The 15762-nt window shown below is 38.6% G+C and overlaps 1 protein-coding gene across 3 annotated transcripts in view; it reads right to left on the bottom strand.

The window, feature by feature from the left end:
- Positions 1-15762, bottom strand: part of LOC135104233 (teneurin-m-like) — a 116224-nt gene that overhangs the window by 47376 nt on the left and 53086 nt on the right. For all 3 annotated transcript variants that reach the window (XM_064011387.1, XM_064011389.1, XM_064011388.1), the window contains exon 2: positions 3651-7175. In XM_064011387.1, the coding sequence (XP_063867457.1) occupies positions 3651-7131 (3481 nt within the window). In that variant the 5' untranslated portion in view covers positions 7132-7175. The remainder of the gene's footprint in view (positions 1-3650; positions 7176-15762) is intronic.

Below are 15762 nucleotides of genomic sequence, written 5' to 3'. Positions count from 1 at the left end.
AGAGAGAGAGAGAGAGAGAGAGAGAGAGAGAGAGAGAGAGAGAGAGAGAGAGAGAGAGAGAGAGAGAGAGAGAGAGAGAGAGAGAGAGAGAGAGAGAGAGAGAGAGAGAGAGAGAGAGAGAGAGAGAGAGAGAGAGAGAGAGAGAGAGAGAGAGAGAGAGAGAGAGAGAGAGAGAGAGAGAGAGAGAGAGAGAGAGAGAGAGAGAGAGAGAGAGAGAGATAGTGGGACCCACTAAGATGCCGTCCCTGAATCCTGAATAGTATCCAAAGCAGTAGTCAAAAATTGAAGGATAAGTGTCTTGAAACCTCCCTCTTGAAGGAGTTCAAGTCATAGGAAGGTGGAAATACAGAAGCAGGCAAGGAGTTCCAGAGTTTACCCATAGAAAGGAATGAATGACTGAGAATACTGGTTAACTCTTGCATAGAGAAGTGGACAGAATAGGGGTAAGAGATAGAAGAAAGTCCTGTGCAGCGAGGCCATGAGAAGAGGAGAGGCATGCAATTAGTAATATCAGAAGAGCAGTTAGCATGAAAATAGCAGCAGAAGATACCAAGAGATGCAACATTGCAGTGATAAGAAAGAGGCTGAAGACAGTCAGTTATAGGAAAGGAGTTAATGAGACAAAAAGCTTTCGATTCCACCCTGTCTAAAAGAGCAGTATGAGTGGAACTCCCCTCTCCAGACATATGAAGCATATTCCATACATGGATGGATAAGGCCCCTGTACAGAGTTAGCAGCTGGAAGGATGAGAAAAACTGGTGGAGACATCTCAAAACACCTAACTTCATAGAAGCTATTTCAGCTAGAGATGAGATGCAAAGTTTCCAGTTTAGATTATAAGAAAAGGACAGATCGAGGATGTTTAGTGTAAAAGAGGGGGACAGCTGAGTGTCACTGAAGAAGAGGGGATACTTGTCTGGAAGGTTGTGTTAAGTTGATAGATGGAGGAATTGAGTTTTTGAGGCACTGAACAATACTAAGTTTGTTCTGTCCCAATCAGAAATTTAAGAGAGATCAGAAGTCAGGCATTATGTGGTTTCCCTGCAGGAACTGTTTGCTTCCTGAAAGGTTGGATGTCTATGAAAAGATGTGGAAAAGTGCAGGGTGGTATCATCAGCATAGGAGTGGACAGGACAAGAAATTTGGTTTTAGAAGGTCATTGATGAATAATAGGAAGAGAGTGGGTGACAGGACAGAACCCTGAGGAACACCACTGTTAATAGATTTAGAAGAACAGTGACCATCTACCACAGCAGCAATAGAACAGTCAGAAAGAAAACTTCAGATGTAGTGACCGTCTACCACAGCAGCAATAGAATGGTCAGAAAGGAAACTTGAGATGAAGTTAAAGAGAGAAGGATAGAAGCCATAGGAAGATAGTTTGGAAATCAAAGCTTTGTGCCAGACTCTATCAAAAGCTTTTGATATGTCTAAGGCAACAGCAAAAGTTTCACCAAAATCTCTAAAAGAGGATGACTGACTCAGTACGGAAAGCCAGAAGATCACAAGTAGAGCAGCCTTGACGGAACCCATAGTGATGATCAAATACAAGGTTGTGAAGTGATAGTGTTTAAGAATCTTCCTGTTGAGGAAAGATTAAAAAACTTTAGATAGGCAGGAAATGAAAGCAATAGGATGGTAGTTTGAGGGATCCGAACATTCACCCTTTTTAGGAACAGGCTGAATGTAGGCAAACTTCCAGCAAGAAGGAAAGGTAGATGTTGACTGACAGTTGAAAAAGTTTAACTAAGCAAGGTGCAAGCATGGAGGCACAGTTCTGGAGAACAATAGGAGGGCCCCCATCAGGTCCATAAGCCTTCCGAGAGTTAAGACCAGCAAAGGCATGGAAAACATCATTATGAAGAATTTTTATAGGTAGCATGAAGTAGTCAAAGGGTGGAGGAGAGAGAGGAACAAGCTCTGAATCATCCAAGGTAGAGTTTTTAGCAAAGGTTTGAGCAAAGAACTCAGCTTTAGAGATAGATGTGATAGAAGTGGTGCCATCTGGTTGAAATGAGATTCTGGTGATGGAAGGCTCAATTACATTTTGTGGGATACCTCTAAATGGAAAATTTTGTTCCATCCACCACAACCTTAAAATATTGGTAATGTACAGTGGCATATAAAAAGAGATCATCCACTGCATTTATATGCAATGAGAGAAATGGCTGAGACATCTTCACAGATACATTAGATGCCTGCATGGATGCCTGCTATAATGATGACTGAATTAATTTTGCAGGTCTGATTATAGATAAATGAGAACATGAAGATTAAATTTAGTTTTTAATTAATGAGGGAGGTAAGATCATAAAACACAGGATGAACACTGAAAAATAGATAATAAATACCAATAAAGAGTGGTAGACAAAAATATCAGATAAATACAAGGCCTGATAGGACAGTAGAGGATGGGACACCAGCACATGATGACCCCTGTAATGGGTTTTGGGGGCCTGCCACATCCTTTGGTTAACAGGAATTCATTTAATCAATTTCATATATATATATATATATATATATATATATATATATATATATATATATATATATATATATATATATATATATATATATATATATATACTTTTTTCTTTCACTTCTTAACAATATATACCTGAAAAAAAAAATGTTGCACATTAATAGAAAATTGCAAACTTAGGAATTTGGATAACATTAAAACTTGGTGCTTTTAGTTCCCAGGAAAGACTGTCTTGATGACCAGCAAGCAACACCTGAGGTAAGAACAATGCAACATACTTGTTATTCAAATTCTGGGATAAGCAAAACAGCAACACACAAGCCAAAACAATAAAAAAAATGGAAACTGAACTAAATAAAATAGCTACAAAAAAAAAGTAAATGAGTCAAAAAAGCATACATGCAAAACAATGTTAATTTTTTTTTACAAGGCAAAGTTGTACTCGAAAGATGGTGATGAGGATTACCAGTAAACTTGTCCTGTGCCACTGATGACCAATGAGTGGGCAAGACAATGACTACTACTCCTCTATTGACCTGCCACCTGTCCTATTCCTCCTCTCCTTTAACAAGGTAACAGGTCCTAACATTTTTATAATTTTCATGCAATTTCCTTAAAAATAAATTTTACATTATTACAACTGTTATCACAACACACACACACACACACACACACACACACACACACACACACACACACACACACACACACAGGAGGGAGAGACAGATGAGGGGGCATGGGAAGAAAATAAAGAAGAGTGGATGTTCAAGAGACATCAAGAAATACAGCTTCCCGTATCGAGCTATTGAAATCTGGAATGATTTGAAGGAAGAGGTGGTTGTGGCAAACAGTGTACACATGTTTAAAGAGAAATTGGATAAATATAGTTATGGAGACAGGACAAAATGAGCTTTGGCTTGTGCCCTGTACAATACAACTAGGTAAATACAATTAAGTGAACACACACACACACACACACACACACACACACACACACACACACACACACACACACACACACACACCTAATGGCATGAGGCATACTTCATATACTATGCACTATTTCATATCATCCAAGTCATGTCTCACCACTCAATGACCTTACCTGGCAAAGGACTAGTAATTAGTTCAGGTTCCATTAAAAAGACTGAGGATGATCTGTCTCACCTTTGATTTCCTTATCCCCTACCATATGTGGGGGTGTGGTAGTAGTGGTGGAGGTGGTAGTGGTTGGGTTGGGATCTGAGGCACAGCCCTGGACTGGTGTTTGGGAATCAGGGTCATGGAGTCTAGAAGTAGCCAGGGACTCCTCAGGACGGCTTTGGGATGGTAGGGATTGGGAAAAGGATGGAATACTATTGTCATTGTCACAAGAACAAGGGCACTGGCATTGTCCTTTCTCTCCATGCCCTGACACAAGCTGGCCAGTCTGGGGAAGAGCAGAAAATTCACGGATCTGGCTGCTGTTGCCCCTGCCATAGGTATCATTTCCATTAATTTTAATGGAAACAGATGCAACCTGCTGTTGTTCATTTGGCTCCACGAGGGTGATGTCTGCCTCCTGGTTCTTTCCAGAGGTGGGCACAGATACAGACAGAACATATAGAGGGTTATTTGGACTTTTACCTCTACCTGCTGCTGCCTCTCCATCATCAGTGGCAATAGTAACATTAACTGTAACTCGCTTCGAGCGTCCTGATTTACTGCCGTGAGTAAGGTGGCCACTGGAACTATATTGTGGTGGTGACCTGTTATGGCGTAGTTCTCGGGCAGCCTCATGTTCATGGAAGGTTTCCTCTTCTGGACTGCTGTGTGAAGCACTATGTGACCTTGAATGGTCCAGTATTGAAACAACCTGATCTTGGTTATGTGAACTTTCACTGTGTTGCCTCTGGATTTCATCTTGCTCCTCATAGCTCTTTCTAGGTGGGTGAGAAGAAGAGCTGCCAGAATACAAATGAGGTGTATTTTTCCCTAGACTCATACTATGGTTGTCATTCAGTGGCTGGCCAGCAGACGTGTGATGGGATGTGGTATCAGGTGGGCCTCTTGGTGCTGCGGAGTTGTTTTCTGCAATATGCATCAAGAATTTTGGTACTTTTTTCCCTTCAGAGGGGATTTCTATGGGTGGTGAGGCTCGATGGTGTGGTGTTAGGAATTTTGGACCATGCAGTGGAGGCAGATGTTCTGAGGTATCAATGGAGCGAGGTGTGGGTGGCACTGGTGGGGCCCTAGTAGATGTGACCACAGGGGTTGAGGAAAATGTGGTGGTTGCAGAAGGAGTTGGGGTTTCTATAATCTTTCTCTCAACAGTAGTTTCTCTGTTGTGGTTATCCACTGATGGAGAATAATTTGTTCCAGTTTCCATGGAGCTCACAGAAGGATAATTTCTTTCCAGTGGTACAACTTCAATCTCTACCAGTTCATCCTGTCCCTGGTTAAGGGTTCTGACCTGAGGCTCTGCAAGACCCACATGAAACTCTTCTTTGGTGAGGGACATAGCCTGTAGTCCTGGAGGGTACTGTGTGGCTCTTACAGGAGTACTAGCAGGAGCCAACAAAGCCAAACGGCCATGTGGAGGACTCATGGTAACCACATTTCTGACATCTCGATGGGCAGCCTGGACTTCCCCAAGGCCGTCATCATCCTCTTCCTCCTCATCAAATATAATTTCAGTAGAATCCTCTTCATCCTCCACATCCTCAAATTCATCAACTTCTTTATTTGGTGGACGATTATCAACAGAATATTCATCAAAATAGTAGTAAGCATCATCCTCATAATAGTAGTCATCATGGTTATCCAGATCATATTCAAAGATATGTGGGAAAACATCCCTTGCAGTGACAGGGCCTTTGTAGGTGTGGTTCCTCAGTGGTGGTGACCGAGTGGGATCTTGGTAATATGGCACTCCCAGGGCTTCTAGGATTGTGGATGGATAACTTCTAGGATCGGACTGGGGTATAGGACCTCCCTGAGGATCATTAGGGTCATATGATCTTCCTCTTCTATATGCTGATTGCCTGGTTACTCTTCCACCATTGTTCTCTGCAGAGTCAAACAAAAAGTGTTCATTTTCTGCCTCACTAAATAAGGGACCAGAACTTTCAGCACTTGCAGTTTTGTCATCAATGCCTTCCATCTGTGACTTTCTAATGCCATACCTGGAAAACCAGGCATCAACAGAAGATTTTAACACTCTATTGGTGTGGCTATTTTCAGGAGGCACTCTTTCTGCATCATTTGACCCAGATTCCCCAGAACTGTTATCAACTCCACTGGGGTTTGCAGATAGTTTTGGGAAACCTCCCATCCAAGATCTGAATGCCTTTCTTTCCTTATTTTGAGTTTCCCCTGTACTGCTTGGTACAGCAGCTACATTATTTGACTCCTGTGCCATGCTTTCCAAGGGATCATCACCCACCATAATGTCTTCCAAGTCCACATTTGTCAGAGAAGCTGGTAAGAATTCAGCTGATATATTTCTCCCACTATTAGTATCCATGAACTCATTGTTTTCTGGGAGTTCTGTGAATGGAGTAGAGCCGTTTCCTTCAGTCTCATTAACCTGAATGTACTCAACAACATCCACATAATTTTCAGGATTACGACCATACTCATACTCAGCCAAGGCCTCCTCTTTGACTTCCTCATCTGAGTCTTCAGTCTCTTCATATCTGTCAAGGTCCTTTTCGCTGTCATCTGTGTCATCAGTTATTTCTTCCTCATAGGTAAAAGAAGTGTCAAGGGTCTCTTGCACATCTTCTGTCTCATCCACAATCACAACATTATCAGTCTCAGGCAATTCAGCATTACCATCATCATTGGAGTATTCAACCACATCAACCACAGGAGCGAAAACATTCCTTTCTGGTCCTGATGGATTGTCCATCGATGCACCCTTGTTGCTGAATGACACATGTTGAGTTTCCCTTGTTTCTCTAATTACTGGTGGGCCAGACAGTGGACCTTCTAGAGTTGCAATCTTTGAAGATGAATCACCAGTAGTGTCATAAGATGGGTTAGTGTGTGCCATATGAAAATGAGCATTGAATTCTGCTGCAAGTCCTTTTCCCTTATTATGTCCAAACTCTGCAGGTGAAGGCTGGGAAACATCAGAACCATCCTGATTGGTATTTACATTACTAAAGAAAGAAGAATGTGTTTTAGGGAGGGAATCACTATCTGAGTCTACAAACAAACTGCCAGTGTTAGAATTTGTTTCCATGGACTTGTGAGAGTGGCTGGAAGGAGTAGGAGGGTCATCAACTGAGTCTTTAGGGGAGGTGTCACTGTCTTTAAAATTGTCAGTCATAGGAGATTGAGAGGAATGGATGGATGTGGGATCAGGGTTAGCAAAGGAGCCAGAGGCAGGAGGATCAGTGGGGATGAGGGAGCTGGGGATGGGTGAGTCCTGAGGGTGAATGTCCATGCGGGGTGGTAATTCATGCGACACACTTCTACGCATGCGATGGAGAGGTGCGTCAAGGCGCGGGAGCTCTCGCATGTCATCATAAACTACGAAGAATGGTTGGAACTGTTGCTGGGGATGCTGGGGCAGGCGGTCTTGGGGGAGTTGTGGGTTACCTCGAGAAGCAGCTTGACCCAGGTGAGCCTCATCGGTAATCACAGTGGTGTCATCAACCATCACAGCACAGCCGCCATGGGCTGACCATGCCAGCGTGCTTGTGGCTGTAATAACACAGATCATGTTAATAACTGCAATGAGAAAAATTCCTAAATTATAAATAACAATATGTGTATGAATCTGACACAATACAAAATAAGTCATCAAAAGAACATAATGTCTTTCAAGGACATGGATAAGATATTAAAAAAGGCATCATCTTAAAGGAAACACATGCAGCACATCAAAGCGCTGACAAGTATTTTTAAACATGAGCAGTCTATAAGTATAACACAACACTGTTTAGTCATTTGAATATAATACTACCAGTCTAGCCATGACATGTCACTAACATGTTGTCAAGAGATAATTATAATGATTTTGCTATACACTAAATTCTTCACTAAAAAAAAAAAAAAATGGAAGCATACACAGCCAAATGATTTCATATTTGCAGTCCTCTATTTTGTTGCTACCATATTGAGTGTGTATGTGTTTCATCAGTACAATTCCAATAATATAGATGTTTGTATACTTAACTCTAATCTGTCTTTTGGAGAAAGTGATGGCTTGTTAGCACCACACATATAATATAGATTTGCAAAAATTATGTAAGGCATATATATATATATATATATATATATATATATATATATATATATATATATATATATATATATATATATATATATATATATATATATATATATATATACACACACACACACACACACACACACACACACACACACACACACACACACAGTAAAATCTCCCTAAACCAAACCTGAATAAACTGAATATTGGATAAACCAAACATCCTTATCAGGTGGTGGCAAACTTAATGACTCAGTGGCTTGATCGTGATGCCAGATTTAGTGGAAGAGATAAACCATCAAGACTTGATTTATTGTTTACCAAGGACATGGAAATTATTGAAACTATACACTATGATACCCTCTAGGTAAAAGTGATCATGTGTTGATGGAATTTAATTTGAAAAATGAAAATGTAATCATTGATGAGAATTATAAGAAGAAAAGATTTAAATATATTAAAGCTGACTTTGAAAAATTAAGAAAGCACTTTATTGCTGTGGACTGGAATGACTTTGAAGATACATAAGATGTTTGAGAAAAATGGGATGAATTTGTAAGGATATATAATTCTGCTGTGGAGAAATTTGTACCTAGAGAAGGAGCAAGATGTAGAAAGGGTAAAGAATGTTTCAATACAAAAAGTAAAGAGGCTAGAAATTGTAAGTTAAATGCTTGGAATAGATGGAAGAAGAGGAAAACTGAGAGCAGATGGGAGGAATATATTGATGCTAGAAACACGTACATTGAGATAATAAGAATGGAGAGAAGAAATTATGAAAGAGATATAATAGATAAGTGTATAAATGAACCCAAGCTATTCTTTAGACATATTAATGGGAAGATGAAGAAGAAGGAAGGTGTATCAAGATTGAAAGTTGAAGGAAAAATCTATGAGGATGCACCAGACATGGCAGAGGTTATGAACAATAGTTTCAGATCAGTATTTACTGTGGAAAGGGAGCCTAATGCTGGAAGGGATAAGTTGGTGAGGAATGTACTAAGTACAGTCCCAGTCAGTTACAAGGAAATACTTAAGATGATGGAAGAACTTGATGTAAATAAAGCATCTGGTCCAGATGGAGTATCAAACTGGATACTGAAGGAATGTAGAGAACAACTGGCTAATAAAATTCACAGTCTAGTGGTGACATCACTATCACAGGGAAGAGTACCAAAAGATTGGAAGAGAGCAAATATTACACCGACATTCAAAGGAGGAAATAAGGAAAGCTCACTAAATTACAGACCAGTGTCCTTGACTAGTGTTGTAGGAAAATTATGTGAAAGAACAATAAAAGAAAGATGGATGAAACACTTGGAAAGAGATAAAGTTTTAGTAAATTGGCAATTTGGATTTAGGAGGGGAAGATCATGCTCCATGAAATTATTGTCCTTTTATTCAAGGGTAGTTGATATTGTGCAGAAGAGAGATGGATGGGTGGTTGGTGTCTACTCAGACTTGAAGAAAGCATGTGACAAAGTACCAAACTGAAGATTGCTATGGAAAATAAAAAAATATGGAAAAATTGGAGGAAGACTGCTGGAGTGGATGGAAAATTATTTGGATGATAGAGAGATGAAAACTGTAATACAAGACCAAAATTCATCTTGGCTGAAAGTAACTAGTGGTGTCCCACAGGGGTCAGTGTTAGGACTGATAATGTTTGTAATATATGTGAATGACATAAATGAAGAAATATATAGCTATATGAACTTATTTGTGGATGATGCTAAGCTAATGAGAAGAGTAGAAAATGTAAATGATTGTATGGTACTGCAAGATGATTTAAAGATAAAAAGATGGAGTAAATCTTGACAAGTGGAATTCAATTTAAGTAAATGTAAAGTAATAGAGTTTGGTAAGAGTAAGAAAAGAATACAATATCATTATGAGATGGATAGTGTGAAGTGAAAGAAATCAAAAGAAGAAGTGGATTTGGGAGTAAGTTACAGAAAATTTGACTCTGGACGGATACATTGATAAAATTACTGGAGAGATGATGAATTTGTTGAAAAGAGTAAGAATGGCATTCTCATATATGGATGAAGGAGTGATAAAAAAGTTGTTGATTTCCATGATAAGACCAAGATTGAAATATGCAGCAGTGGTGTGGTCTCCTCATACAAAGAGGAATATTATAAAAATTGGAAAGAGTACAAAGAGCAGTCACTAAGATGGTTCCAGAGTTGAGAAAGTCAACAAATGAAGAGAGAGATTAAGAAGATTGGAAATTTCTACCTTTGAAAACAGGAGAGAGAGAGAGAGGATTTAATGAACACCTATAGAATGATAAATGGTATGGAAAATGTGGACAAAGAATGTTTTATAAATTTAGACACACAGAATACAAGGGGACATAGTAAGAAGTTTAAGAAAGTTAACTGTAGAAGAGACATCAAGAAGTATAGTTTTCCTAACATAAATGTGAACAACTGGAATGAACTCAGTAAAGATGTTGTCAATGCCAAAATTCTCCATGCTTTTAAGACCAAACTGGACAGATATAGAGACGGGATACTATGAAATTATTCCCCTCCCATAAACCACAACTAGGTAAATACAACTAGTTAAACACACACACACACACACACACACACACACACACACACACACACACATATAATATATATATATATATATATATATATATATATATATATATATATATATATATATATATATATAATATATATATATATATATATATATATATATATATATATATATATATATATATTAACATAAAGATACAAAGGATGGCAACAGAGATGGTTCCAGAACTGGAAAAATTAACATATGAAGACAGGTTAAAGGAAATGAATCTGCCAACATTGGAACAAAGAAGAGAAAGTGGAGACTTAGTGCTGATTTATAAATTGTGAAATAGAGTGGAAGAAATTGATAATAAGAAACTACTATCAAGAGAAGTAGAAAATACCAGATACACATGAGGCCACAGCAAAAAAAATTATGAAAAAGATGTTTGAATAACATAAAGAAACATAGTTTCCCACAGAGAAATACAGAAGTCTGGAACAAGCTAAGTGAGGATGTAGTATTTGGCAATGAGTGTGCACAACTTTATGAAAGAACTGGACAAGTGTAGACATGGAGACGGGACCACACGAGCATAGCTCAGGCACTGTAAATTACAACTAGGTAAAAACACACACACATAGATGCGTGCACACACACACACACACACACACACACACAGTGTGTTCACAGGGAGTGAACATAATGCACCAGCAAGGGAGAAGCTGCTCTGCATGTTGCTGAGGGCTAGTGATGAATACGAGAGAACTATTACCAGATGTCAAGAAGCTACTGGACACTGACCTCAACTCAAAACACGATGATAACTACAAAAAGGAAATGCAGTCCCATCCCATGAAGGTGCCTCTAATTGGATGAAGGAATGTTAGTTTTCAAAAATAATTTAGATGACATGAAGGAACAGAGAGAGAGAGAGAGAGAGAGAGAGAGAGAGAGAGAGAGAGAGAGAGAGAGAGAGAGAGAGAGAGAGAGAGAGAGAGAGAGACAGAGAGAGAGAGAGAGAGAGAGAGAGAGAGAGAGAGAGAGAGAGAGAGAGAGAGAGAGAGAGAGAGAGAGAGAGAGAGAGAGAGAGAGAGAGAGAGAGAGAGAGAGAGAGAGAGAGAGAGAGAGAGAGAGAGGCAAGGGAATAACAAGCCAGGGAGAATATTAAGATGGGCTGCACAATTAATTTCATGGTGCCTGCTTACACTCCCTCATGGATGGTCCCAGCAGCAGGGACACTCTAATGAGGGTTCCCCTTTAGCTGTGAAATACAGTATATATGTAAGGAAGGAGATATGAGGCAAAGCACTGTTTCTTAAGTCCTTGTACAGCATATTGGCTAATGCAAGAATTACTTTAGGTATACACATTATTTGCATTTATATTCTTATCAGTGGTAGGTCAACATGCTTGGCATGACAGCAATTTTAAATAGGATCATCCAGTAAATAATGTAGCTACAAAAAGAAAATAAATATGCCTAAATACAACAACCAGTAACTTTTCAATAAAGCATGTACAGACATCAAGCAATATGCAAAGCATTCAGCAACCTTTCTGTAGTACTCCTGCAGCAGCATGTGCAAGATGACATCTATTTGCCAGAGTTACATGAGGAGAGAGAGAGAGAGAGAGAGAGAGAGAGAGAGAGAGAGAGAGAGAGAGAGAGAGAGAGAGAGAGAGAGAGAGAGAGAGAGAGAGAGAGAGAGAGAGAGAGAGAGAGAGAGAGAGAGAGAGAGAGAGAGAGAGAGAGAGAGAGAGAGAGAGAGAGAGAGAGAGAGAGAGAGAGAGAGAGAGAGAGAGAGAGAGAGAGAGGGGGGGGGGGGGAGAATTGTAATGTGTGTTTGTCCATGTAGGAGTGCCATCAAGAAATGTGTAGTGTTTTGTTGTGTTGTTCAATAGTACAGAACAATTGAAATAGCAACTAGAAATTTATTACACACACACACACACACACACACACACACACACACACACACACACACACACACACACACACACACACACACACACACACATGCAAAAGATTAATAAGAGTAAATTTCAAAATGACATCAAGAAATATAGTTTCCTGTAGCAAAGCATTGATCTCTGGAATAGTTTAAGTGAAAAGAGTGATTACAGCTGCTAGTTTGAGCAAATTTAAAGATAAACTGGATAACTGCAGATAAGGAGACAGGACAAATGAACTTTAGCTTGGACCCTGTACAATGCAACTAGGTAAACACACACACACACACACATAGAAAAAAAACTGGACAAGTGTAGATATGGAGATGGGACGACATGAACATAGCTCAGGCCCTATAAATTACAACTAGGTAAATACACACACGACAACAAAGACTGTGAAATTCTACAAGATGACCTGAATAAAATCTGGGACTGGAGTAAGAAATAAAAGATGGGGAGTTGAATGTGAAAAAAATGTCATGTAATGGAAATGGAAAAAGTTAAAAGAGACCTAAATGAAGATATAAGATGGGAAATTAAGAAATAATAAAAGTACAAGAAGAGAAAGATCTGGGAGTGATAATACAGGATAGTCAGCAGTTGGAGAAGCATGAAGAAAAGATATTCAGAGATACATATAAAATGGTGAGGAATATTGGAACAGCATTCCACTATATGGATAAAGATGTCATGAGAAAGATAATTACCCACTATGATTAGACCAAAGCTGGAATATACTGAATCAAGTGTGGTCTTCCCACAGGGAAAACATGTGAAAAAAATAGACAGGATACAAAGGATGGCAATGAAGTTGGTTCCAGAACTGGAAGAATCAACATCTGAAGACAAGTTAAAGGAAATGAATCTGCCAACATTGGAACAAAGAAGAGAAAGGGGGGATTTAATACTAATTTATAAATTGTAAAATTGAGAGGAAGAAACAGATAATGAGAAACTGCTGCTAAGGGAAGTAGGAAATATCAGTTAGACAAGTTAGACATGAGGACACAGAAAAAGAAAAATAAATAAATAAAATAAAAAAAATAACAAAAGGAAGATGCTTGAATAACATAAAGAAATAAAGTTTCCCACAGAGAAATATAGGAGTATGGAACAAGCTCAGTGAGGGTGTATTATCAGCAATGAATGTGCACAACTTCGAGGAAAAACTGGACAAGTGTAGACATAGAGATGGGACCACATAAGCAGAGCTCAGGCTCTGTAAATTACAACCAGGCAAATACAACTAGGTAACCCCACACACACACACACACACACACACACACACACACACACACACACACACACACACACACACACACACACTCTGTAAGAGAAGATAAAGCCACAACCCCACCTCATCACCATCACTAACAATCCTTTATATTTCCAACCTGATGTATAATCATCTGGATGATATCTGCTTGTTGGTATTGTATATTAGAGGACACTGTCTTAGCACAACTAAAGTGAGTATTGTCACTGTTGGAGATGTGTAATACCTGCTGGAACTCACCAATTGTGAAATTAATTTTGAAGAGTTTTTAGTAGTCTCCCTCCTGACTAAATAGGATTCCCCACACACCATCCTGCAACCCACATCATTCCTTACTTTCAAATAACTTATCTCTTTGTGTGCTTCCCTCTTGCACCCATATATTCTTGCTGTCACTAAAAGAATTTGAAATCTGGAGGAAACATTATGTTTGCATCATCAGAAAGTATTGTGTAATAATTTCCAAGTCAAGTAAAAGTACCTAAATGTTAAAACACAAAAAAACTCTAGTTTCTAATATAAATGCCTGGCTAGTAGAACAGGAAAAAATATGTAGTACCCTTAATTGAATTAGATTTTAAAATTTTCAATTAACTAGGTAATTTTCTTTCTTAACCACAGGAGGATTGAAATTATGAAAAAGAGAAAGTGAGCTTGAAAGAAAATAACAAAACTATAAGTGAACGAGGTCACAAGTGTGAAAGATGTAATGCTGAAAATGGGTGAGGACCATTCTGCATTAAAAATGTTTGTTTCAGATGAAATATTGTATGGTGCACAGGTAAAGATAAATTAGTAGGACACATTATCCTTGATAACCTGTAATAAATTGGTATAAATGGTCCTGACAGGAAAAAAGCCTGCACTTGGATGACTTCCTAACTTGCAATGCATAGCAAGGGAGAGGAGCACAGTACATTATCCCATGGGGGTGTTGTGTGTTATCTTTCTCACTATCACTATGACAGTGTTATTTTTTTACCATGACCCTAATATTAATTTTCACTTTGATTTAGACATTAATCATCACCATAAATGTTAATAATCATCTATCAGAACTGGCTGTACCAGCTTAAAAAGCATGTGGTATTGATGGTAAATCATTATTTTCTGAATTTTGTGATTTATGTAAGTCTTATGATATTCTTTGCATGTGTGAAACATGGGCAATGTTATAAGCACTGTGAAAAATACACACAGGTTTTGACATTTACTACAAGGACAGACAGAACTGAGTACTACGTGTAAATCTGGTGAACTTTATCAATAGATATAAAGAAAAAGGTAGTATAGCTTGAACACATGAAATCTAACTTTGATGTCCTTATCTCAGCTTTAATGAATAAGGAATGCCAGAACAGTGGAGAAAAACCTGATTGTCAATTGAACTCACATCCCACTAAATTATAATTATGGCAAGGCAAGTTTTATGATTTTTTTTTTTGCTGAGTTACACAAATTATTATTTCCATGTGGAGACTTTTAATTCTCCCACAGGAACCATGCCTGATTTTATAACACCAAGTAATGTTAGTGACATTCATATTATATATATCTTGCTATAAGTGAGTACAAAGTGGAGTGTCAGGTACCACCTAGATATATCCTAGCACATTAACTTGTATGGAAGAAAACTAGATAAATCTATGAATAGTAATGTATATTTTTTTTGTGGTGGACTAGATGAAGATGCTGGTCTAGGATGAGCAACTACTACTTCTGATACTTTAGTTTACTGTTATTAATTATTCAGTGCTTTTGTCGCTGTTAAAGTAATTTAGAATATCGGACTTTGATCCATAGTACTTAGATGTTTACTGACAAATTTACAAATAACAGCAAATACAGTGGAATCTCAATTCTAGAACTTAATTCGTTCCTGAATGTCACTCGAGATTCGAAGTGTTTGAAAACCGAAACTATTTTCCCCATATGAATCACTGTAAAATGGATTAATCCGTTTCCAGACACCCTGTCTTAGCGAGTTATGCCAGACGCTAGCACAGCCAAGAATTCTTTGTCCCCGATCTAGTGTGGGAAGCCTTACAGGACAAAGAAAGGAGCAACCCACTTAATGAAGGTGATAATAACACTCAGACATCTTGCTCCTCGGAAAAAGCTACTGGGAAAATGCAGCCGTGCAGTAATGACGGCATTGGAGGTCATCAAGAGAACCACACGTGGCTCGGGATAACTCCAGAACGCTTTCCAACGGGATCACATTTACTCTATTTCAAAGATTGAATTACTGTCTTACACTCTGTGTCTCTCCTCCAAATATATAA

This window comes from Scylla paramamosain, chromosome 10, assembly GCF_035594125.1.
Source record: "Scylla paramamosain isolate STU-SP2022 chromosome 10, ASM3559412v1, whole genome shotgun sequence".
Taxonomy (NCBI): domain Eukaryota; kingdom Metazoa; phylum Arthropoda; class Malacostraca; order Decapoda; family Portunidae; genus Scylla; species Scylla paramamosain.
The sequence above is the reverse complement of the archived record's forward strand: the minus strand, read 5'-3'. Positions and strand labels throughout refer to the sequence as shown.